The 27,168-nt window shown below is 37.8% G+C and overlaps 1 protein-coding gene across 1 annotated transcript; it reads left to right on the top strand.

The window, feature by feature from the left end:
* Positions 1-325: 325 nt before the first annotated feature.
* LOC127161695 (NACHT, LRR and PYD domains-containing protein 12) lies at positions 326-24,400 on the top strand (the record flags this gene model as incomplete). Its single annotated transcript, XM_051104405.1, has 4 exons — positions 326-502; positions 11,141-11,314; positions 23,147-23,193; positions 23,387-24,400. Coding segments are annotated over 4 exons (916 nt in total), but the record flags the coding sequence as incomplete, so codon positions are not given.
* Positions 24,401-27,168: the final 2,768 nt, after the last annotated feature.

The raw sequence follows: 27,168 nt of genomic DNA, 5'->3' as shown, positions 1-27,168 counted from the left end.
CAGCTGTCTTTTGTAGTGCTGTCACGTTACTGGATAGAGGCAATATACATAATAAAAGGCACCATACTACAGAAAATGGCATATACTCCAGTAATTTTTTGGGGGGAGGACCCACCCACATTTATTTTGCTTCTGACTCCCATGATATAGTCTATTAATGTATAAACTACTAATGAACTATAATAGTTTTGAAATTATTTAAAAGTGCTTTGTTCTTGTATTCTTATTATAAAGTGTTATTCAGTACAAACATGCAGATTATAAACTATATAACCTATCTGAAAAATTCACATTAATATGGCTGTTTGTTTTGTTCTCTTCATAGGTTGTGTGGGTGTGAACTCACTGCTCAGTCCTGTGAGAGTTTGTCATCAGTCCTCAAAAAATCCTCAAACTCTGTCCTGAGAGAACTGGATCTGAGTAAAAATGACCTGCAGGATTCTGGAGTGAAGCTTCTTTCTGAAGGACTAAAGAGTCCAAACTGTCAGCTGGAGATACTGAGGTAACTGGTTTTCCATAAAATAATTAAAAAAATGCTACCACAATAAATGGCCACTGAATTTTGTCAACAAATGTTTAATCTGCTTTCAATGCAATGCCAGAACAAGAGACAAAAACATTCCCAGATAGCATCCGGATGTGGGTCACCAAAATATGGCACAATCAACAAAGGCTAATCAGGGTATAAACCAGATGTGGTCCACATATGTTTCAGCAAATGTGGTCCAGGTATATTAAAATGTATTTGGGCCAGTTTTGGCAAAGATATGGTACAGTAAGCACTGGCTAATGTGGCTGTGAGCCTAAAGTGGCCCACATATAATATGACAAATATTGCCCAAATAATTCATAACAATTTGGGCCACTTTTGGCAAATATATGGCAGAGTCAGCTTTGGCAAGTCAGTATGTAAGCCTAACTTGTCCCACATTTGACATGGCAAATATTCCCATATATCATAAAACAGATGGAAGGCCACTTCTGGTTTGGATGTAGCACTTGACACTGGCTAATTGAAATGTACATTTGAAATAGTAAATATGGCCTAAATATTTTAATAGAATTTGGCTACTTTTAGTAGGATGCAACACAGTTAACTGATGCAGGCTGATCTGGATATGAATCTTAAGATACATAACCAGCAATTTGTTTTTTGAAATGCTTTTAATGGCATTTGTTTTTATGTGTACTGTGCAAAAAAAAAAAAAAAAAAAAAACAGAAGTGCACTATAACTGTCACACCCCTGTAGACTGTTTTGTGTGTTTTTCCCTGTGTATGCCCTTATTTGGTCTTCCTGTTCTATTTTCAATCATTACGTCACTGTTTAATCGATTACACCTATCTCCTCCTGATTGGTCATTGTATTTAAGTTTGGTTGTGTTCACTGTCTGGTTGTCGGTTATTGTTAACGTCATGCTCAGTCAGTTTATGTTGCTCTGGTTCATTTTAGTTCTGTTCGTGTCTGTTTTTACATTGGATTCCCTGCTATTCCTGTCCGTTCCTGTTCGTTTTGTGGATTATTTAATAAATGTGCATTTGCTGGACCTCCTCGTCATACTCCTCATTCCCCGCACACCACGACGCCGTTGACAGAAGAACCGACCCAAACAAAATGTTCTGGGCTGAGGAAATCCTGTTTAACATCCAGCAGGCGGAGAGGCCGTTGGAGCACTACGTGGAGGAATTCCTGAGCGTTGTTCATCTCGTGAGTTGGAGCGATGCGATGATTAACGCGTGTTTTCAGATGGGGCTAAATGATGACAAGTTGTTCCGTTCCATAACTCCTGACGATTGCTGCAAACCCGTAGTGGAATTTATCAATTATGTCTTTGCTCTTTGTAATTCCAATTACTATGTCGATGTGGAAGATTCTAATTTTCCCCCCATCTGTAAACACGCGGCCGCTCCAGCTCACCACCAGCCAGCGTCCTCCACGTGCCTACCACGTATTCCTACCACGGTCAGCTCTCGGACCGCGGCTCACTCACAGAACCCGGCAACGGCTCGCTCACAGATCACAGCAGCAGCTCGCTGACAGACCCTGGCAACGGCTCGCTCACAAACCCCGGCAACGGCTCGCTCACAGATCTCGGTAACTGCTTGCTCAAAGATCCCGGCAACAGCTCGCTCACTAACTCCAGCCACGTCCCTGCACTCTGGATTACCGGCTGTTAATATGGCAAGCCAAATTAACATTAAGGACCCAATGGACTTATGTGGATTATTTATTCATCTGTCTCCGCTGGTCCCGTCCAGCTCTCCCAAGTCTCCACTGGTCCCATCCATGCCTCCAGAGTGCCCTCCAGAGCCTGAGCTTCCTCCTGAGCGTCCTCCAGAGCCTGAGCTACCTCCAGAGCACCCTCCAGAGCGCCCTCCTGAGCCTGAGCTGCCTCCAGAGCGCCCTCCTGAGCCTGAGCTGCCTCTAGAGTGCCCTCCTGAGCCTGAGCTTCCTCCAGAGTGCCCTCCAGAGCCCGAGCTTCCTCCTGAACGCCCTCCAGTGCCTGAGCTTCCTCCTGAGCACGCTCCTGTGCCTGCGCCTCCCGAGCGCCCTTCTGTGTCAACGCCTCCTAAGCTCGGCCTTCCTGTACTCTCCTGGGCTGACAATGCCCTAAGTTCCCCCAAGAAAATTTGATCCACCATGGCTGGACTATGTACGCGGCCGTGGCTTCCTGAGCTCCCTGACCCACCATGGCCATCTGGACTGTGTACTCGGCCGTGGCTTTCTGAGCTCCCTGATCCGCCATGGCTGTCCGGACTGTATGCTCGGCCATGGCTCCCCGAGCTCCCTGACCCGCCATGGCACTATCGACTGTGTGTTTGGCCATGGTGCCATGGCGGGTCAGGGAGCTCGGGGAGCCATGGCCGAGCATACAGTCCGGTCGGCCTGATTGTTCTGCGATCACATCTTTTGTATGTTCACATATTAAACTGACACGATGCACATCAAGTTTTTGTGTAAAAAAAAAGACTTTCAAACAGTCCTCATCTCTGCCAAACAGCCGTGTTGACAGCACACATGCTTAGACGCAGATTGAGAGAGATTGAAAATGACAGAGGCGTGTCAGTTGTGTGGATATTGGCAATATCGTTAACATTTCTCATTAATAATTGATACTATGGCTTCTTGTTATCAAGATCTTAGTCTATATGCTACGGTGGTGCATTGCTGCCCTGCTTTTTTCCACTCAATTATGTCATAATAACGAGATCTTATGTTGTTTTAATGACATCTTTTCTCATAATAACAAGATGTTTTAAATGTATTTTCATGTAATGAAAATTCATGTTTATTAGGACTCAAAACGGTGTATTATTATTATTATTATGGCCTATTCTTCCTCTTCTTCTTCTTAGGCCTATTATTGTTATTGTTGGACAAACGAAAATTAAGCTAGATTTTTTGACTCCACTTTTCATCTCTGCCTGGCTTTACTGTCCCATCACACAGAATAAGAGTTCATCTCATGTACCGTTCTGCAAATTAGTCACAATAACGTTTCTTCATGCTGTTGCATAGGCTATATTTCTTGCAAATATACATTTCATATAAAGCTCAACACTGCACTTCTCGGGTCGGCGGCACCGGCGCCATCTCTTGCATTTTGATAACACTGGAAAGAAATATAAATGTCTGCTTTATTTTGTGTACTTTCACAATAACAACAAAACGTTATAAAATGCTTTTCTATTAGTCCTAATAAACATGCTGCTACAATAAAAACCATTGCATGAAAATGCATTTAAAACAATATATTTCTATTATCCCTCCTGCAGATCCTCCTTTATGTCAGGACTGTGTCGACAGGAGCACAGAAAATCTCTTAGTTCGCTCACATAATGTAATCATATTCTATAATGGGAAAAACATATTGTTGTTATGACATAATATGTTGTTATTACTAGAAAAAAATATGTTGTTGTAATGAGATAATTGTTTTTACGAGAAAATTGTCATTTTTAATGAGAGAACATCTCGTTATTATGAAAAAAGATGTCATTAAAATGACATAAGATCTCGTTATTACGACATAATTGAGTGGAAAATATAATATGTGTGTGGCACCAATGCGTCACCGTAATATGCTGTGTTCTGTTAATGTGTGAACTTCGTATTCACCTATTTGTGTTGCACTTGCCGTCCAGTAATCGCAATAAGTTTTGTGCTTTGTTACTTTCTAATAAACAAAGTATCAGCTTCAAAATCATTGCAAATTCATAACAAAAATCAAACAATAAATACGGTTTTGAGGCTCTTTACCATGACAGACGCGATCGCTTTAACACCGCAGTTAAAGCAACAAGTGAACCCATTATATCTTTGTTTTTACTACTATAGTATGAATATGAACATGAATTAACATCAAAAGTTAGGCTATTTTATAAGAACTTACTGAAATGTCTCATGTAATCGCTCGTTCTGTGTCAAACTGGAAAACGTGTAAAGGTGTAAACTACTGTGTAAACATTGTTACATAACAATAGATTTATTCAGAATAACCATTCGGTGTCCATAAATTCGTCAGTCAGTTTGAATAAATAACTATAAAGAGTATTTTGCTGCTGTATGAGACATTATTAATTTCAATATATACACCTGCTGGTGAAAGACTGTCAAGAAAGATTGTTTAAATATCGCGTCCCCAGTAAATGACGTAATGAGCTCATGGAACTGTGGAAGACGCCAGCAGATGTAAAGTTTCAGTTGATGCTTATAAGTTCATATTGTGAATAACACCAGTGTGCTAATTACTTCTTGTTTATTACCTTCTTTCTTTTGTGAATAAACCAAGTCATCACACAATTCTATCTCATCATTTGAGCACTATTGAATTCACTGTAACAGCGTCTAGACAAGTGACATGGAAATCACGCTTTGGTGTCTTCAGCTATATTAATGCACTATTGCATGTTAATATTTTTTCTTAACCTGTTGACTACATCATAAGAATGCAAGATAAAGATAAAATTCATCATCTCCCATATGTCACTGTTACAGAGGGAGTGAAACGAGAGGCGAGCGGATCCATGTGCAAACTTTTATTCGAGGGACGAAACAAAGACATGGTCAAGGAAGGCAGGGTCAGATAATGGCAGACAGGTGTATAGACAGCAAGACAGAGAGAGTGATCCGTAATACAGGCGAGGGTCGATCCACAGCGAACGTTATCCAATGGGCGAGGCAGGAGAATGGTCAGACAGGTGAGAGTTACAATAGGCAGGTGGCGAGACTGACAAAACGAAATAACTAGGCTAGGTCACAAGGCAGGGAAAAACAAGGCAAAACAAAAGGAAACTAGACACAGGATACACGGAGACTGCTTTGTATGAATGCTAGAAAACAATTCAATACTCGGCAGTGCGAAACAGGAAGACCGGGGTTTAAACAGTGTCTCTGATTGGACGTGGGTGAAGTGCAATGGCTGATGGGGAATGTAGTCCAGGGTGTGGTGAAACAGTCAGTGAGGTGCAAGGTGATAGCGGCAGCTCACCGACCAGATCCGTAACAGTCACGCTGTGTGTAGAAAGGAGCGGAGGACGAGGAAATATAACAAACAGGCTTTAATGAATAAATCCAAACAAGGGTACAGAACAGGAACAGAAGGGGAACACACTCTAGCATAACTTTAAGATCGGACAGGGACCAAGGCGCTGAATCAAACTTATAAAGGGTAGTAATCGAGACAAAGACACATGAAGATAATTATCCAATAACGACTTAACAAGAAACGGAACAGGAAAGACCAAATAAGGGCACAGAAGGGCGAAACCAACAAAACAGTCCACAGGGGTGTGACACCATAAAATTGCTTGTTGCTAATGAAGAAAAACTGACTGGATGTGTGAAAGAAATTTGACAGCATTTATAGGATGGAATTAATATTTTATAAACACTAATATTTACAGGAAGAACACAAACTACACTGGTCCATGATACAGATTCTGTGTAATAAACAGTTCTTTCTGATTGTATATATCAAGTTGGGAAAAGATGTTTAGTTTCCACTCTAAGTGAACATTAGTTCCCAGGTCATCTACAAGATGGACTAAAATGCTAATACAGTCAAGAACAGGTTAGACATAAACACATGACAGTATGACTGAAATGTTTAAATGGAAAAATAATAATAAAATAAAAATAAAACACATTTATTCTTATAGGAGCCAATGACTCTTTAATCGATTTTTTTTTTTTTTTTGGAGCCCTGTATAATGATAGCTCTCACATTTCTGGATCAGCTTATTTGAACATTTAGGGAGGACTATTTTAAATTTCCCTTCACAATATGTTGAGTATTGTTAAAGCATAACTCACTTAAGGCTTACTGTGGCCCAGATAATGCATATGTATGGTTTATGTGGTTTATTATTAGCTAAAATGAGGCTGTGCAGTGGCCTGTTTGTGGAGCACTGCCAATATGCCACCATTCCATGCAGCATGTGGACCACACGAGGAATGTGGGGAAGGCCAGGGTTAGAATAAGAATCAACTGTGGCCCACATTAGGTTTATTTATTTTTTTGGTTTATTTGGTTGGCTTACATGTGGCCATGCTAAGGCTTACTTGAGGCCCAATTCTGGCATACAGGACCAGACTTCCCAAATGCTATTATTCCACATGATATGTGGTCCAGAACAAGGTGTTGGGTCAGTGTTGCCCAGATTGGGCCAGTTCTGGGCCCATATTTATCAAGCTTCTCAAAGTGACATTTTAGTCTTAAGTGCTGAGAATTCATGAAATTTACTCCTATTTTCAAACTTTAGTATAAAAGCAAGTTATCAAGTTTCTTAAAGCTAAGAATCACTCTTACTCTCCCACTTATTTACAGTTTTTCTCAATTGCTTAAACATTTCTTGAAATTATGCCTCTTTTTTGCAAAACTCTTAACACAAATCCGTGACTTCTAACTCAATTCCCTGAACTTACTATATTCAGGTCAAAATAAAGCTCTCCATTGTAAACAACTCAATCTTGCTGAAAAAAAACAAACAACTTTGTTCTCAGACATGACACACAAACCCTCAAAAACACACACAATACAACAGTTTTACACACTGATGAGATCAATTTAAAACAATACTGCAAAAACTGATAATAAGTGTTGCTTGCAAAAAAAAATGCACATGATGAACACAACAAATTTATGCATTTGCAAGTTGAGCTCCAACTTTGCAGACTTGAGTGAACAATATTGAATGCTAGTGCTTTCTAAATGACCACATGGAGTTCCCTAGTTTCCTATGTTCCCATGTTCCCCGTGTTTAGCTTTCTCGCCTGGCCATCTCGTCTCATCTGTCTCACCACCTGCCTTCTGACTTCTCGCTCGTTTCACGAATTATTCCCTCGTCTTGCCCTTAACGGATTACGTTCGCCACGGTTCGACCCACGCCTGCTACACAGACTATCCCCATGCCTTGCCTTCGTTATACCTGCCTGCTATTGTTGTCTACTCTGCCTGTACGACCATGTCTCTGTCTCACCCTGTTAATAGCCCTGGAGGCTCGTGCAGAACAGACAAAGGAGGGATAGGAGGTACACCTCCAGGGCGGATCAGGAAGCTCGGGGAGCCACGGCGGAGCATGCAGTCCCGGGTGCTATGGCGGGTCAGGGTGCTCGGGGAGCCACGGCGGAGCATACAGTTCATAATGCCATGGCGGATCAGGGAGCTCGGGGAGCCATGGCCGAGCATACAGTCCAAATGGCCATGGCGGGTCAGGGAGCTTGGGGAGCCATGACCGAGTACACAGTCCATGTGGCCATGGCGGGTCAGGGAGCTCGGAGAGCCATGGCCGAGTACACAGTTTAGCCGGCCATGACTGATCGGGGGGTAGCCCCCCCAAAAAAATTTTCTTGGGGAAACCTAGGGCATAGTCAGCCCAGGAGAGCACAGGAAAGCCGGGCTTAGTAGGCGTTGACACAGTAGGGCGCTCGGGAGGCGCAGGCACAGGAGGGCGCACGGACGGCGCCGGCTCTGGAGGGCGCTCGGGCGGCACTGGCTCTGGAGGGCACTCGGGCTCTGGAGGGCGTGCTGGAGGAATGGACAGGACCAGTGGAAACTTGGGAGAGCTTGACGGGACCAGCGGAGACACAGAAGAGATTAATTCACATAAATCCATATGCTTCTTAATGTATATCTGGCTTGCCATATTGCCAGTTGCAAATCCAGAGCGCGAGGGTGTGGCTGGAGTCCGTGAGTGAGTCGCAGGTGGAGTCCGAGAGCTAGCCGCGGGCGGAGTTCGAGAGTTGACTCCGGCCGCGGGTTCTGGGCTGAGGATGAGGGAGGAGCTATGGAGAACTGGAGGGAGCGAGGGAGGACCGGATGGAGCGAGCTCGTTGGAGCAGCATGTGGAGGATGCTGGCCGGTGGTGAGCTGGAGCGGCCGCGTGTTTACAAATGGGGGGAAGATTAGAATCTTCCACAGCGACAAAGAAATTGGAATGACAGAGAGCAAGGACATGGTTGATAATTTCCGCAACCGGTTTGCAGCAATTGTCAGGGGTTATCAAACAGAACAACTTATCATTGTTTAGCCCCATTTGAAAACACGCGTTGATCGTCGCATCGCTCCATCTCACCAGATGACAAGCGCTCAGGAATTCCTCCACATATTCGCAAACACAACGAAAAGACTTCAAGAACCGACAATCAAACGTGGAACACAACCAAACTCTTATACACAGACTAATCAGTGGAAGACAGGTGTAAACAATCAAACAGTGACATAATTAGAAATGGAACAGGAAAGACCAAATAAGGGCATACACTGGGAAAAACACACAAAACAGTCCACAGGGTGTGACAATACAAGTGAAGTGTACCACTGTATTCACTGACACAAGAAACTAACATTTCTTAGTTCTGAGTTTCTTAGTTGAGTTGGGTTCTTAGTTGTGAGTTTGGGCCACTGATAACATGGATTTAAAAAAATATATTATTTGCAAAGAATATTTTTAAATTAAAATATGTACACATTCACTCTTAATTGTTTGTCTAATATGTTGCAAAAGACGTGCATCATTGGATATTACTGATATTACAGTTTTTCTAAATCGATTTGACACATTTCTTCAAACACAGGTCACTGTTCTCAAAACAGGTAACAGAGTGATCTAAACCACTTTGTAATTGTCCTAAATGGATTGCAAGTTTTCATTCATTTCATACAAATTACAAATCATGCCAATGATTTTCTCAAAACACTATGCACAAAATCCTTAAATGTTTTCATAATATATAAAATATAAAAAATAAAAATAAAAATAAATAAATTTTAGCTCCTTCTGTCACAAGCATTTATGTATCATTTGTCCAAACACAACAAACAAAACTCTGTAATTTGTCATATCATCAAATGCACATGGTATATTCAGTTTGCCTTAAACTAATAACTGTTCATTTAATAACACACAGAAAACACACTTTTCCTCATTGCCTACACATTTAGCACAATTGCTTTAACTATAAAGCGGAAAATACATAAAGACGAAGATGAAAGAAAAGACGAAAAGACGAAATCTGCACAAAAAGCGGGGGGGGGGGGGGGGGGGGTGTAGAGTGAGGTGGAAGGACAGGTAGCAGGTAGAGACACATTTTAAATAAAATCAGAGTTACCTTATTAAACTAAGACATTACGGCCTCTCCTTTAGCGAAACTAGGGAACAGATCCAAAGTCCTTAGAAAAGTCTTTAAAAGAGTGTCAATACTTATAAATACTTATTTAAATATTGTGCTATGATTTTTGATAGTGCAGATTTGTAGTCCTTCTAGGTCAACTTCTGTTTTTTACATGTAAATGTCCAAACATTTTTTCAAAATTTAAGTTCAGCAGTGACAACATTCAGGTGGACATTTAAGTGTTCTTTTGGAACAAGAGGTACAGAACAACACCACTGTCACAAAGGAATGGGCCTGTGGAGATGATGAGAGGAGCTTGTCAGGCATGGATTCAACCTTCTCACACTTTTTGTTTCCTCTATGATGTTAGCACAGCAAGTATGTAGTGTAGAAAAAATGCATTGCAGTTGAAATTCCCTTCCAGATGTAAATGAAAGGCAAGATCAATAATTTACTGTAATTCATGTACAACAGGAAACACACATACACATACATTTGTCTGTATCTCTGGATGTGAAATAGTCCATTATAACATGGTTTAGGTCACTGACATCACCAAGATTGAGCAGATTGAGACAAGCAAGATTGTTTGAAGTGAGCAGCTACTTAAAACTCAAAACTCTGCCATCTCACAATATTCACAAAAAAAAAAAAAAAAATAAAATAAATAAATAAACAGTTTGTGCTGTAGTTAACACAGGACTGGTGGGAAATGTGCATTTATACACCTTTATTATATAGGTTACATGGTTTATTTTGATAGGTTAACTGTTGTGGTGCACAAGAGAAAGACACAGTCATTTCTGATTGCTGCAATAAATCACCAGTTCTCTGTGCATTTTGCCAATATATTTTCAGAGATGATAGATAAGATGTTATATAATAATAATTGAATGACAGCCTAATTTTGGCAAAAAAAAAAAAAGACATTCAATCTATTTTTCGAATTTATTGAAAATGTCCCAGCACCACATCCCATGGATTTTTTTGAATCTGGCTATTCCTCCCTGATTGCTTAGGGAGGAAAATCAGGCTTAAAATTTTCAAGTGTGGATTTCAATGTTGTGTTTACAAGTGTGTCTGTGGGAATCTGCAAGCAGCTTCTTATTTAATTTTAGAACAAGAAGTTTTGTTTTTAAATCTTCTATATAGGTTACATGGTTTATTTTGATAGGTTAACTGTTGTGGTGCACAAGAGAAAGACACAGTCATTTCTGATTGACTGTGAAGTTTTGTTTTTATCTTTATATTCTTTCTTTTACTACGTTGTTGACATAAGTTTTCAGGAACAGTATTGTGCCACTATTGTTTGTGTGAGAGATCTAATACTTTACTTTTGCATTTAAATGCAAGATATATAATGTCCAGTGATTTGGGGGAATATTTGTTTCTTCCTGATAATGCTAAATGAACACAAAATGATCTTTTTTGTGACCAGTTGTTTTTACTGATCACAATCAGTTCAATATTAAAAGGAACAATAAACACACTAATGTGATGTGGACTGTTGTTGTATGTTTTTATAGGTTGTCTGGCTGTATGGTGACAGAGGAAGGCTGTGGTTATTTGTCTTCAGCCCTAAGTTCAAACCCCTCACACCTGAGAGAGCTGGATCTGAGCTACAATCACCCAGGAGATTCAGGAGTCAAGCTACTCTCTGAAAAACTAGAGGATCCAAACTGCTCACTGGACAAACTCAAGTATGTCAAGCAGAAGGAGTTTTTGGGTTTTATTGTTTAAACTTTTCAGTGTCTCTGTATATCTATACGAGTCTATGAGTTTCTATAGGATGCAACAATATAAAGGAATATAAAGCACATCACACAAACATACAAATCAATTCCGCGATGTAACTAATCCTACATTTGATAGAAAGGCGTCATCAATGAAATATCGTTCTGCATTTAAATGCGTGTGTTTCACAGACAACGTTATACTCCAGCCGTCAACAATAAGGTGACATGTTTAGTAAAAGTGTCAGCGGTTGTGCCACTGAGCACTGTGGCGTGTGCTAATGGCTTCTGTGCGTCAGATGTCATGTCACTTTATCCGCAAGAGTTAACGACAGATCTTTTACTGTACCATCCTTGATCAGCTATAGCTCCTGATGCGAAAAACATGAAAAAGGCGCCTGAATTAGAAAGACCAAAGTAATCGAGCTGGAAAGGTGACGCCCACTACTGTTGAGTGATGTGCCGACAACCACAAACCTCAAAATGAAATGTGGAGGCAATAAATAAATATAGAATAAATGCATAAATATATAAATAAATATTTAAATAAATAAATGCATAAGTAAATATTTAAATGCATAAATAAATATTTTAATAAATATTTAAATACATAAATAAATATTTAAATAAATAAATATTTCAACATTTATTTATGCTTTCTATAATGAAATTATGCATTTAACGATTTATTTATACATTTCAACATTTATTTAATTATTTAATTTTGAGTAATTTGGCCCTCCATACAATTCAAGCCCTGGTTATAGAGAATTTTAGTGAATATATTTAATACATACATGCAAACCAATACAAAAAAAACATGAAATTCCAACAGAAAATGAGCAAAAACATTGCATTCATTGATTAATCAGCACTTATTCAGTGTTATTTTCTACAAATACCTTTTGAACATTACACCTACTTTTTAACCGTGTCAAGTCAAGTCACCTTTATTTATATACCGCCTTTAACAATACAGAATTGTGACAAGGTGGCTGTACAGTATTAAATAGGAAATAGTACATCAACAATGCCAAGGGCAACAGTAAACACTCAATTTTCAGGTAAAGGTAGTTAATCAAATACAATAAAATAAAATACAATATTGTGTGAAGATAAAGTGTCCCCAACTAAGCAAGCCAGTGGCGACAGCGGCAAGGAACCAAAACTCCATCGGTGACAAATGGAGAAAAAACCTTGTGAGAAACCAGGCTCAGTCGGGGGGCCAGTTCTCCTCTGGCCAGACGCAGAGGACTCATCTGGTTCCCGTGGTCTTGTGATGAGGTCTTCACTGGGGATCCGTCTCTGGGGCTCATCTAGTCGATATGGTCTCCGCTGACATTCAGGGCTGTAGAGGTCATCTCTAGGTGCTGATCCACCATCTGGGCTAGGTTCGGACTGGATCCAGGGGACTGCAGTGACCATCTGATCTGGATACGGACTGGATCTGGTGGTTAAGGTGACCTCGGAATAAGAGAAAAACAGACTAATATTAGCGTAGATGCCATTCTTCTGACGATGCACCGAGTACATCGGGTGTTATGGGAAGTGTTCCCAGTTCCGGTTGACCTAATTAGTGCAGCCTAACAATCCTTTAACAGATTTGAATTATAAGAATATGTTGATGTGTTATGTGTAAGCAAGGTTAAAGAGATGGGTCTTTAATCTAGATTTAAACTGACAGAGTGTGTCTGCGTCCCGAACAGTGTAGGGTAGATTGTTCCAGAGTTTGGGTGCTAGATAAGAAAATGATCTTCCGCCCACGGTTGATTTTGATATTCTAGGTATTATCAAATTGCCAGCTCATGCTCATGACCTGGTCTTATTCAGCAAAGAGTTCCTCTAGTGCAGAGTCAGAGACTTCAGATTCCTTGCAAACTGGAAACTTTTAATAAAATGTACCATATTACTGTAGTCAGGTTTATTGTTTTTATTATAACACATGGCAAAGGTATGAGAAAATGATGTCAAACATGTTCTTCCTCTTCACCATCCTGAGTCTGTACTGTCAATATCGTTCTTTGGCAGCTGAAAGGGAGGATCAACCTGTTAATGTTGCTAATGTTCGTACACAATCAGTCAAAAATCTGCAGTCTTTGTGTTTTAATGTTTTTCCATAGAAGTCTATTCTGCTCACCAAGGCTATATTTATTTAATCAAACTTACAGTACAAAACAGTAATATTGTGAAATATTGTTTTTAATTTAAAATGTTTTGTATCGTTTTGCAAATACACTTTAAAATTTATTTCATTCCTGTGAGGCAAAGCTGAATTTTTCAGTCGCCTTTACTCCAGTCTTCAGTGTCACATGATCATTCTCATATGATGATTTGATGCCCAAGAAAGATTTCTGATGATCAATGTTGAAAACAGTTGTGCTACTTAATATTTCTGTCTAAATTGTGTTTTTTTTTTTTCAGGATTAATTTATGAATGCAAAGTTCAAAACAAAAAGAACGTTGAAAAAATGTTAAAATCTTTTGTAACATTATAAACATCCTTGCTGTTAATGTCTTCCCTAAGAAAACAAAAATCTTAGTGGCTCCAACCTTTTGAACTGTAGTCTACACAAAAATATTGGGCAGCACAACTGTTTTCAACACTGATAATCATCAAAAATGTTTCTTGAGCAGCATATTAGAATGATTTTCAGCACTTACAACTGGAGTAATTGTAAGGTTTACAGAACCTCAGACACTTTGATCTTCTGAGACGGACAATACACACACAGTTTATTAAGATACAGACATTTGTTTCCACATCTCACTGAGAGAAGATGTGAGAAAAGTCCCTTTCCACCTATTCTTCTATCCACTTCCCCTCACCCATCTCCTCTCACTCAGCTCACTCAGAATGGTCAATAGCATAATATAATGTTCTAGTCAAGTCAAGTCAAGTCACCTTTATTTATATACCGCCTTTAACAATACAGAATTGTGACAAGGCGGACAGAATTGTGACAAGGCGGTTCTACAGGAATACAAGTGATATCCATAATCATGTTTAGTATCATTTGAATTGTCACTGTGTGTCTGGTACAATGGTCTCATTCTCACAAGAAGTAAACTAAAAGATAAACAGATCCTAAGAGTTCAGAGATATTTTGCTCACTATTGAGGGTGTACTATTTCCCAGTGTCTTTCATGCAAATTACCATCTGTCCCCAAAAGGTGCAAACAATCAAGTCTAGGACTTGATTAATGCAAATTCAAATTGTTGACACACTTCATACTATGTATTTGTCTCAAGTCAGGTATGCATCTTACTCCTAGATTCATCTTGGAGATTTCTTGCATCGATTTGATCTCTTTGAATTGGCTGTATAATTGGCATAATGCATATCTACCTGACTGCTAATAAATTGTTACATTGATTCTATTCTTATTTACTCTGTAATTATTGACTCTAGTAGATTACAATGTATCCTTGTTACTGCATTTCCTGCATCATATCAGTAACGGACTAAAATTCAGTTGAGATGGAGCATAGGGGAGAGCAACTGTATCTTTAGAGATTCGACTAACACTTGGTATTAGTTCAAGTGTACTTAGACTGTAAGGGCTAAAAGGGAATTTCCGTTTAGGTCAACTGAAAGTTGTTCGACCAACCTAAATAGGGTGAGCCTAACCTCTGTTTACTGTAATATTACTCTAGCTAAGTGTACATGGGAGACCATGGAACGACCAAACCAAAGCTACTATCGGAGAAGTAATGTTGGTCGGCTTATATCTATAGTAGTGGTCGTGACCTCTGACTAGAGATAATGTTGCTTTATTCAAGTGTGTACAGATCTATGGGGACTAAATAAAACTACTTTTAGAATGAACAAGCATAGGGGCGGCCGTCTAAAGTATGAGTCAATTACCTCTGTCTAATATCCAAGACTGATGAAAATGTGACCGTAAGGTACGCTAACGGCCAAAGCGATATCTTTGAGTGACATGAGCACCCGAATGAACAATAATATTAAAGAGTAAATAGAATCATTGGATGTCTAGATAAATTATCCTATGAAGGATCTAGAATGATCGACATTCTAACCTATATTCGAGGTCGAGATAAAATGGAGTCGGATTTGAATTTAACCGAAATTAAATAAATTTGCGCACTGAAAAGACCAAACACGCAAGAAACCTTCGGCCACCATTGGATACCTCCACTGGGCCAACTGCGTGGACCTTACATAATGATGCTGAAAATTCAGCTTTGATCATAGAAATGATTTATATTTTAAGACCAGTTTCAAAGTTTCACCAACAGTATACATTACTACATTTAAATGAAAACACATCTTGTAATAAACAATGCACACATTTTCAAAGAACTTACATTCTGATGATTACTTGCTTCCCTCATGGCTGCCTTCTTCAGTAGTTCCCAGACTTACTAATTTATTGCCTTTCCTTTGAATCTACACACACACACACACACACACAAAAACAGACAATTTGGATAAATCACCCCAGACTTTTTTGATGGTGGGCACAAACTGTCAAGGTGCCTTTTGAAATCGTAAGTGTTTCTTCAGCTTCTAAAGGAAAGGCAGAATCTGGGGCCGTATTGACAGAGAATTTTATCTTACTACTACATGTCCTAGCTAGGAGATTTAGTTTAAAACATATTCACAAAACTCTTAAGAGTCTACAACAGGGGTGGGGAACGGTGTCCCTGCAGAGTTTAGCTCCAACCCTAATCAAACACATTTGAGCATTCCAATCAGTCTTTAGAAAATCACAGGCAGGTGAGTTTGATCAGGGTTGGAGCTGAACTCTACAGTGGATTGGCTTTACTGGGTAAGATTTGAGGAACCCTGGCATAGACTTTTTTTTATTAAATTTCCACAGCATGGGTTGGAGCTCTTTATATTGAACTCTCAAAGTGCACCAGATAGACAAATCACTTTTTCATGTTGTTTGAACATTAATGTGTGTTGGCAGTGTATATACAAATCTACCCTATAATGATAAAAATCCGTGCAGTGGTTTTTAATTAATCTGTAAAAATAATATCCCCTTTTTCAAATCGAGCCGTTCTCAGATGCCTGTCGTTGTGCCGTTACACCCACAGAGGACACTCCCACCATAGTTGATTGACATGAGCTCTTACCTTAGACCAGCTGTAACAGTCCAGTAACTTTCCATGTTTTGATGCTGGAGCAGGGATGTAAGTTAGTCAAGAATATCTCAGATTGAGTGATTGAGGTGTTGTGTTGCTGGATGTAATAATGAACATAGTGCTCGTCATTTACTCCCGACATCTGAGCCGCTGAAGATGCAGCGGACTACGTTTGTATGTGAAGGGAATGCAGCTCCCGATCTACATATATCCGTCTATGTTCACGCGAATCATTCGTGATCCAGCTTCACTTACAGCAGAAGTGAGTATAAGGGTTTTTTATGAATCTTTGTGTTCGCCTTTCCTTATAACATGGTAGTTAGAAAGTTTAGCAGCTAAACGTTAAACGCTAATGTAAACAAGACCGTCTTTCCACAGAGAGAAGAGAGGGGCGGAGTGAGCAGAGCTCATTTGCATTTGAAGGAACAACCCCTTAGAATGAGATGATTTTTGCAGAGCTGATTTTGTCAAGGTAAAAAGGGTGTTGTTCCACAAAACCATTGAGAATTTTTAATCAAAGTATATTAGAGATTTTTCATTAAGACCCTAAAGAATCATATCAACTTCCGATGACCCCTTTAAAATGTACAGTACATTAACGAGGCCATGGCCCCAGATCCCCCACACAGACCAAGGTCCAGCCATCCTCCATCGTCTCAAAAAAATCCTGTGGGAAACACAGTGAAGTGATGTGGTTGTGTATGATGTAGGTATGGGGGAGAACCTTTACACTGGTCAAATTTAGGCCAACTCAAATATTTTTTAAACATGTTTAAAAATGACCAGGAGGTGCTTCAGGAGGAGTTTTGAAGGAAAGAAGTGGATTTTCCTTCACCTGAAATGTTAGTGTTTTCATCCTGAAATGTGAGGCAAATATTAGAGTGTGTCAGTAAAGAGAGATGTACAAAATGTACAGTGCTGTGGGTCCAGGATTGAAAACCATTTTTGTAAAGTACCATGACATACACTGCAAAAAATGCTTTTCTTACTTAGATTTGTTGTCTTGTTCCAGCCAAAACATCTTAAAATTCCTAAATCAAGAAGGATTTTCTAGACAAGCAAAAAATTATTGTCTTTTTTTCAGAAAAAAGACATCAAATTTAAGTGAGTTTTTGCTTAGAACAAGCAAAATAATCTGCCAATGGGATAAGAAAAATAATCTTATTTCAAGATAAAAACAAGATTATTTTGCTTGAAAACAAGACAATAATTTTCGCTTGTCTAGAAAATCCTTCTTGATTTAAGAATTTTTAGATATTTTGGCTGGAAACAAGACAAAAAATCTAAGTAAGAAAAGCATTTTTTTGCAGTGTACCATGACTATACAAGCATCAATGATTTCAACAAAATTCCTTCTGATTGAGGAAAAACAAAATTGTTCACAGGCTCCGGGGTTAAATTAGGATTTATTATGTATAATATACACACATACACACACATATATATATTATATATATATATATATATATATATGTATACAGTACTGTGCAAAAGTCTTAGGCCACTAGTATTTTCATCAGCTAAAAATGGTTCAAAGTCAGTTAAAGTCGGTCTTTTGCTGTAGTGTGTCAGTAGGAAATATCAGTTTACATTTCTAAACATTCATTTTGCCATTTATTGTAATAATCCAGTGAGATTTTTGTATGGAGCACAGGCTGTTGTCAGACTCCTTGTGCAAACAGAAATCTGATCTCTCCATCATTCAATCCAGTCTGTCTTAAGAAACAGCAAAAACGGAGACAGACTAAATCCAGAAGAACTGTGGCAACATCTCCAAGATGCTTTAAGAGACCTACACCTACAAAGCTACAGTACTGTTGACATTTTTAGACAGTTAGGCACATAAAATGAGGATGCTGTCAAAAACAGTGTCATAAATAGATTTTCTTTATCAATGAACTTCTATTAACTCAAATAAATCAGCATTTGATGTGACCATCCTTTGTGTTTACAGCAGCTTTTGCCCTATGTGCATTTGTGCATAGTTTTTCAGGTAGCTTTGCAGATTGGTTATTTGAAACATCTTGGAGATGTTGCCACAGTTCTTCTGGATTTAGTCTGTTTCAGTTTGTTCTGTTTCTTCATGTCATTCCAGAGACAGACTGAATGATGGTGAGATCAGATCTGTGTGGAGCACTGGCTGTTGTCAGACTCCTTGTGCAAACAAAAATCTCACTAGATTATTACAATTAATGGCAAACAGAATGTTTGGAAATGTAAACCCATATTTTATACTGGCACACTACAGCAAAAGATAGAAATAACTTACTTTAAACCATTTTTTAGCTGGTGAAAATACTAGTGGCCTAAAACTTTTGCACAGTACTGTATATAAAAAAAAATTTTTGTTTTGTTTTTTTGCAAATATGATTAATTCTGAAGCAATATTCTCATCAGCTTTCTATCTGCTGTGACATATAAATCTCACTTTGACTCAACCGATTTGTTCAAAACAATGAATTATTCAGTAATGAATCGAGATGTGGTTTTGCTGTCTTTCTTTGAGATTATTTTATAGAACTATTGAACAGTCGTGATGCTGAAAATATGTGATGTTGTTTAACTAACTGTAATTTAAATATAACAACTTTTTATTTTCTTATTTTATTTTTACCTTATCATGCTGAGTTTATCTGTGTTATTTTAATTTCTCCTGGAGAGTCTGTGTGAGTCTCGCCTCAGCAGCGCATCCTTATACCGTCAGTGCATGCATTATATACAGTAGCTATATCCACTATTCACCACTTACTCTAAATCAGTGGTGTAGTGATGCCTGGAAAAGTGGGTATAAGCCCCAAATACAAGCTGAAAAGAATAACTTACTTACATCTGGACGTGATTCTCTACAATCTCTGCCGTTCTGAACTTACTATGAACACATTCGTTTACTGAATCCTTGGTCTGAAAAGTTTACAAGGGTTCACCAGTTTAAAGATACCATTTTAAGGCATTGTTTTCTTTATAATGTACTGATTCAAATTGGTAATCAATAATTAAGTGTTATTTTACCAGTCTGTGTGCCTCCCCTGACATATTCATGCACGTATGAACAGACAGCATTTGGGGTGGGGGGACGGAGCGGGCGCAATTGTTAAGCATATTTCAAAGGAAGTCGGTGCCACGGTCCAGACCGCATCACTGTGTCTTTACTGGGTGTTCTCAGGGAACATTTTCATTTATTCACATTCAATTGAATCTATGTGCCAGGGCTCAGCCCCGGACGGCCCCGGCCCCGGCCCAATTTAAACCCTGGTGATATCTATCTAGCTATGAGTAAATTGTGAAATCCAACCCTGTGGATCACCTGTCACTCCTCCTGAGCATTTTGTGGTGTGGGTCCAGGAAGGCTGCTTGTTTGTCTGGATATCACTGCACAGCTCATTCAACCAAATGCAGTTCCAGTGTTTCTTCACATCCAGGGCAACAGAATGGTTAGACAGGCCTGAAATATAAACACATAAGCCACTAAAATCAATTTAAATCTACAGTTGTGCCTGAGTGACACTGAAACAATGAGGTTTAGTTTTTCACCCAGGATTTGCTGATTCCTATGAAACGCAGTCTTCATGATGGATGATCTCTTGATCCTGGATCCTTGCTGACATTCACCTGGAGATGGTTTGGATGATATGCAATTATGTCTAAAGGGTAATGAATCAATGTCATAACCATAACCGTCAGGAACCAAATCAGTACCTGTTCTCGATAATCATCCCTACTCATAATCATAGTTGTCTGCTTGCTGCTGATAAAATCTCTCCACCTGCTGATAAAAAGTATATTAGCTTTACAACAATGAATAAAACATTTAAACTACTAGGTGGTGACAAATGAGCATCTTATAAGCAACTCACTGAATCATTGACTGGTTCATTGGCCATCAGGACCTAAAGAAAGTAAACCATTTGTTTATTAAAGAAATGTTAAAACTAATGTATCAGACCTATTTGTGAATGAAAGGTAACGTTAACTAGCATAAAAAGCAAGCATGTGAAAAACACCATTAACACCAATAATGAGCAAATAACAATTTACAGGTCTGTTTCTTGAGGGGAAAATGGGGAAATTATAATTCCCACATACACTGAACGTGATTTCAGTAGCCTCAGTCTAATTAACTGTTAGATGTTTATACAGTAGTTTATGTTTAAGTTTACAATGGCCACGTTCACACTGTCAGTTTTTGGGATTGACAACTACATTTACTTACAGGTGTGAGTCTCTAAAAGTCGCTTTCTGAATACTGTCCGTATGAACAATGGGATGGGAGTCAAGCCTGTATTCCTTACCAGTAATCGTAGCAACAGTCTCCAAAGTAATATAAAAAAAAATATATGTCGTCGTCCGTAAAACTGAAAGTATTACCACTTTCTGACACAACAACAGTCTGATGGACCATTTTCACAACACAGTATTCTGCTGCTGTGTGAACGTGGCCAATATGAGCATGAGCATCATAAAGCGAGAGCGACAGACAGTCAAACAAACTATTACGATTGAAGTTTACATAATTGGACAGTGAATACTGTATAGTTCATTGTGTTACATTTCAAACTAAAATAAAAAGAAGGATTACAGTTTTATCTCAGGATTTTAACAGTTAATGTTTCCTTAGACCGTGACATGAGCTAACCAAACAGAGCATTTATTTACAAAATTAATATAGAAAACCTACAAAAATACAAAACACTACTCATCTTACATGATCTCTAACATCATATGAGCAAAAACGATGAATAAAAGTATATTTACCTTTTTCTTCATGTCCGTCTGGACACACAGACGCAGTACTCAGAAAGTGACGTGTGCTGATTTAAATTAAATGTTCATTTGTCCCGTGTCCTCTTTCAATAAATCTCTGTCATTCACAAACATTAATTATTACCATTTGGTTTTTATTTTGTCATTAATTTGATGACAAATATATATTTACATTTTAAATTATGGTATAAATTATTATATTTACATAATAATTAATGCCATCATGCAAAATGCTTGATGAATTCAGTATATTTCTCATATTATAGGCAATATATAATGATAAACATCTTAAAAAGAGCCTAATACATGTAGTGAATAATATGAAAAGTGATCTGGAGACCAGCTGACCACAACACTACAACATTCACCATGTGACTCACTAGAGACGTCTTTTGAGGACGTGCACACAACGTTTCTGGGACATTAGTGAAACTTATAAGAAATGGAACGTTACCATGACGTTCTCGTGATGTTGTCATTAATAATGTCACGCTGACCAAATGACGACCAACTGACAACATCCTCACAACGTACTGTGTTTACTAGATTATCTCAACTATATGTATATTCAGGCATCACTTCTCACTGATCACGATGAAAGTTACTAGTTTTGAACACTCGTCTGCATTTTTGGGTTCAACACTCTTAATCACAGTCAAATTCTGCATTTTTAATGTCTCAGCTCAGAAATTACACTCTATAGAAACACAATATACTGTTGGGTGTTATTAGAGTAATTATTATCACCTGTTAAAAGTGCACCTTAGCAACTGCATAGCAACACCCTAGAAAGCAACTTAATTACCTTCGCAACTCCATAGCAACAGTCTAGCAGGCATGTTACATACCTTAGCAACTCCATAGCAACACCCTAGCAACTAGGGATGTCACAATACTCAATATAATATCGAACCGTTCAGTACGACATCCACGGTTCAATACGCGCTTGTGAATTGAGTTTTTTCGGTTTTGTATTTAAATAACTTCCTTGTTTTATTTCTCTCGGAATGTGTGCCCGCGATTTCACGTGCTGAAATGAGGAAACGCTTCCCCGTTTATATTTGAAAAAGCAACACACGCAGACCATCTTCCATTCTAATGACATGCAATGATAAGCCTTTCTAAACCTGTTGTCCAACAAAAGTTATAAAAACAAAAGTTATAAAAAAAACATTATAACTTGTTTTTAATTCACAACATCTGTCGAGTGTTTGAAATAACTTCCTTATGTGATCTGATGTGGATTCTTATCACAGAATGAGGCAGACAATATATTCTATACTCATGTTCTATGCATGTCGATTAACAATTGCTTATGAAAATACCCGAGATTGCTTGAAGAACACAGATAAACCATATATTATTGCAGACGAGAGTTTATTGTCCTTACATTTCGTCATTTAAAACGTTTAACGTTATATCTTGTTTTTAATCAGTTACAGCAATAGCGATGCTTTTATCCATATTAGAGAAGCTGGAACGGGACGTAATCAGCGCTACTTCTTTGGCGCATATATGTTTTTTATGGACGAGGGCGCCCTCTGGCGTCCAGTATGAATAAAACCCATTCTATTTTGCGTAAAAATCGAAAAAATAATTCCTCTCGTAAAAGAAAAAATAAACAGACATATACTAAACCACGCTTTTTCTAGTGTACAGAGGTTTTCGGGAGTATTTTGTTAATTTGTTCCAAAAAAAAAAACCCACACTGGAGTGGCAAGATGTCAGAACCGAACCAAAAACCGTGCTTAAAAACCGAGGTACGTATTGAACCGTGGACTAACTGTATTGTTGCATCCCTACTAGCAACCAACCCAAGCACCTTAGCAACTGCATAGCAACAGTCTAGCAAGCACTTTAATTACCTTAGCAACTGCATAGCAACAGTTTGTTGACTGAATGTGTCTGTGTGTGTTTTCTAGTGTTGATCATGGAGGAGAATCCAGGATTACAGCAGGACCGAAGAAATGTATGTTTACACACACACACACACACACACACAACACACACACACACACAACACACACACACACACACACACACACAACACACACACACACAACACACACAACACACACGCACACACACACACACACACACACACACACACACAGCTGTAGTGATTGTTGTTGTGTTATAAATGTGTGTGTTCTTGTGTTCAGATGCCTGTTTTCTCACACTGGATCCAAACACAGCAAACACTCAACTCAGTCTGTCTGAGGAGAACAGAACAGTGACATTTGTGACAGAGAAACAGTCGTATCCTGATCATCCAGACAGATTTGATCTGTTTTCTCAGGTGTTGTGTAGAGAGAGTGTGTGTGGACGCTGTTACTGGGAGATTGAGTGGAGTGGAAATGTGTATATATCAATGTCATATAAGAGCATCAGTAGGAAGGGAGGGGGTGATGAATGTGTGTTTGGACGTAATGATCAGTCCTGGAGTTTGTTCTGCTCTTCTGACAGATACTCATTCAGACACAATAACATAGACACTGATCTCCCTGTGAAGCCCATCATCAGTAGAATAGGAGTGTTTGTGGATGTGAGTGCAGGAACTCTGTCCTTCTACAGCGTCTCTGACACAATGAGTCTCATCCACACAGAACAGACCACATTCACTCAGACGCTCTGTGCTGGGTTTTGGGTTTATTCTAGATCATCAGTGAAACTGTGTTGATGAATGAGAACAGACTGATGAGAGATTGTACCCATAATGCTTTGAGCTGATGATGAATCAGTAACAGTGAGATGTTATAGAGTCTCTTCATCACATGAATATGAACATGAATCAGAATTAATGTGTGTGATAAATCCTCATATAGACAGTAAGATCAGTGTGTGTGTAAGTATATTTGTGTTTTATTGTCGTGTCTCATCAATCATTTGTTTTATTAGTGTTAAAAATGTAAAAATGTCACAATCATGATAAAGATTATGTAATTCTTTTCTCTTGTTTTTGCACATAAATAATAAAACACAGTCACAAATCAACCTGAAATCAGATTTTAATTGATGTTTGTATCATGAATATAATCAATTCCTCACAAGACTGAAATGAGTTTCTGACATTATAAAATATGACAATAATCACAGCATTTACTATAATACAATATTTTGTAAATACAGTAAAGTTGTATTATGGGATCTCCTTAAATAAAAAAGCTGTCAGAATATATTTTAAAACATTTTCAGAGTTTTAAAGTTAATGTGTTTTTTGTTTTTTGTTTTTTTTGAGGGGGGATAGAAACTATAAATATTAAGTTTATTATAAATATTATTATATTTCCAATCTTTTTCATTGGCATTTTGCCAGGAAAACTTCATGTATTTTAATCTCAGTATATTTACAAAAATCATATTTTTTATTTATTATTTTTATTATTTGTATATTGAATTGATTTTAAACAAGTATTGCCTTAGATATAATGCAAATATGACTTCAGCTGACACATTTGTATCAACTTTGTATTAATTTAAATTATTTTAATTATAAATAAATAAATAATAATAGCAATCAAAATATGAATTTAAATCTATTTAAATTATAACAAATCAATAAAAATAAGATGATTATGGTTATGTTAATTAAATAAACAGTATGTATGCATGCATAAAATAATGTATTTAATAATGATAATAATAATAATAATAATAACAATAATAATAATAATAATAATAATAATAATAAATATAGCTGCAAGCAGCAATTGCGGGGCCAAGCACAACAGAGGCAGAATGAGGAGCTAAGCATGGCAAGGAGCAACAGACCGACTACAACAATGAGTAACCAAAGTCATTTTAGAATGATATCAGTTGAAATGGCTGAAAAATCATAAATACAACCAATAATAATGTAATTTAATGGCATATCACTTTTGACCAATAGGTGGTGCTGTTTTTAAATTGATGTGACGTGTTCTTTGTGAAGTGACAATGACGCACACAAAGTTTGGTGTCATTATGTCAAAGCTTTACAAAGATTGGCATCATGTCTCAAATGTGTAGTGGCACAGGACAAAAACGGTTTTGTCTATCGACACGAAATCCATAACTGTGAGTCAGCACCTCAAAGAGTCAAATTTGGTGAAAATCGGACCAATGGTCTAGGAGTTAGAAAAAGTAGGTTTTCAACATTAATCAAACTGGCGGACAGGAAGTTCAGCCAACTATGGTATAATTGGTATGTATGTTGTCGGCATCATTCAAGGAATGTTTTGAGACCAGATTCATTGCAATAGGCTAATGCAATCCTAAGTTATTAGGATTTTTGTAAATTTCATTATTAATGTTTAATGAATGGTGTATTACTTCAGACCAGTAGGTGGCGCTGTTACCAAATTGATGTGCCGTGGTCAGTGTGAGATGACAATGGCACACACAAAATTTGGTGTAAATATGTCAAAGCTTTGCAGAGATACAGCCTCAGATGCAGTTTGGCATCTTTCCAGTAAATTCTTTGATACGCTAAAAGAAAACGTTTTTGTATATCGACACTAAATCCATAACTTTTTGCCAGCATGGCCTGAAGAGTCAAATTTGGTGAAGATCGGACTAACGGTCTAGGAGGAGTTCGAAAAAGTAGGTTTTGTACATTAATCAAAATGGCGGACAGGAAGTTTGGCCAATTTCGGCATAATGGATATCAATGTTTTCGGCTTGACCCAAGGAATCTATTGACATCAGTTTCATTACAATAGGCTAATGTAAGCAGAAGTTATTAGCATTTTTGTAAATTTCTTTATAACTTTTGACCACAAGGTGGCGCTGCCCCCAAACTTTTTGAGTACTGTCAGGGCATGGTGCCGTAGACACATACCGAGTTTCGTAACGATATGTCATGCGTTCGTAAAATATAGCATTTTTGGCCAAAATCCAATATGGCCGACACCCAAAATGGCTGACATGGGAAAATTGGATATGGTTGGACTCGGCATGATGCACCGAATCTAAAGAGACCAGTTTTGTGTTTTTTTTGGCCAAACTATTCAGAAGTTATAAGCAAAAATATCCATTTTTCATATCTCCTGACCACTAGGTGGCACTGCGCTGAAACACTGCAGGTCGCCTCAGGTCCTGCTTGTTATGACACACATCAAGTTTGGTCTGAATATGCCAAACCATTGTGGAGATATAGCCTTACAACCATTTTTGCGTGCTTTTTGTAGAAATCATTTGCGCGTTATTCGACAACGGTTTGACTAATCAACTTGAATTCATAACTTTTGGCCAGCATGGTCTGAGACAATTTTGGTGAAAATCAGACAAACGTCTAGGACGAGTTCGAAAAAGTAGCCTTTACGAACAAAAATGTATAGAAAAAAAACTAAACCTTACGATTTTTGAATTTTGGACTTCATTCGACTCGGCATGAGCCAAGGATTCAGAGGAAAAAATTTTGATTCTGTGCCACACGGTTCAAAAGTTATTAGCATAAAATGATCGAAACTTTGGACAATAATAATAATAATATGATTAAAATACTAAATGATATACTTTACAGCAATTATTTTTTTAATGGATTTGTTAACATTTTATTAATAATAATGCAAAGCTCTTATTGTAATTGTTGTTGTTGTTATTATTATTATTATTATTGATTAATAGTAACTTATAATATTAAGGAAAATGTAATTACTATTTCATATTTTATTATTATTATTATTATATTATTATTATTATTAAATACTGAAATTTTATTTTACAGTGCAATATGATTACAACAATAGTAAGTGTATTTATTTGTGTAATTGGTACTTTTACAATAAAGTAAAAAATATTTTGTTAATTAATATAAATTGCAATAAAGTAAGTAAAAAGTGGTAATAATATATTAAAAATAACCAACACATTTAATATTTAGTGTTTTCATATTATAGCATTTTAATAGTATTTTCCAATTACAATTAATAATAATAATAATAATAATAATAATAATATTGAT

This window comes from Labeo rohita, unplaced genomic scaffold (assembly GCF_022985175.1).
Source record: "Labeo rohita strain BAU-BD-2019 unplaced genomic scaffold, IGBB_LRoh.1.0 scaffold_719, whole genome shotgun sequence".
Classification (NCBI taxonomy): domain Eukaryota; kingdom Metazoa; phylum Chordata; class Actinopteri; order Cypriniformes; family Cyprinidae; genus Labeo; species Labeo rohita.
Note: the sequence above shows the minus strand (reverse complement) of the source record. Positions and strands in the feature narration are given on the sequence as shown.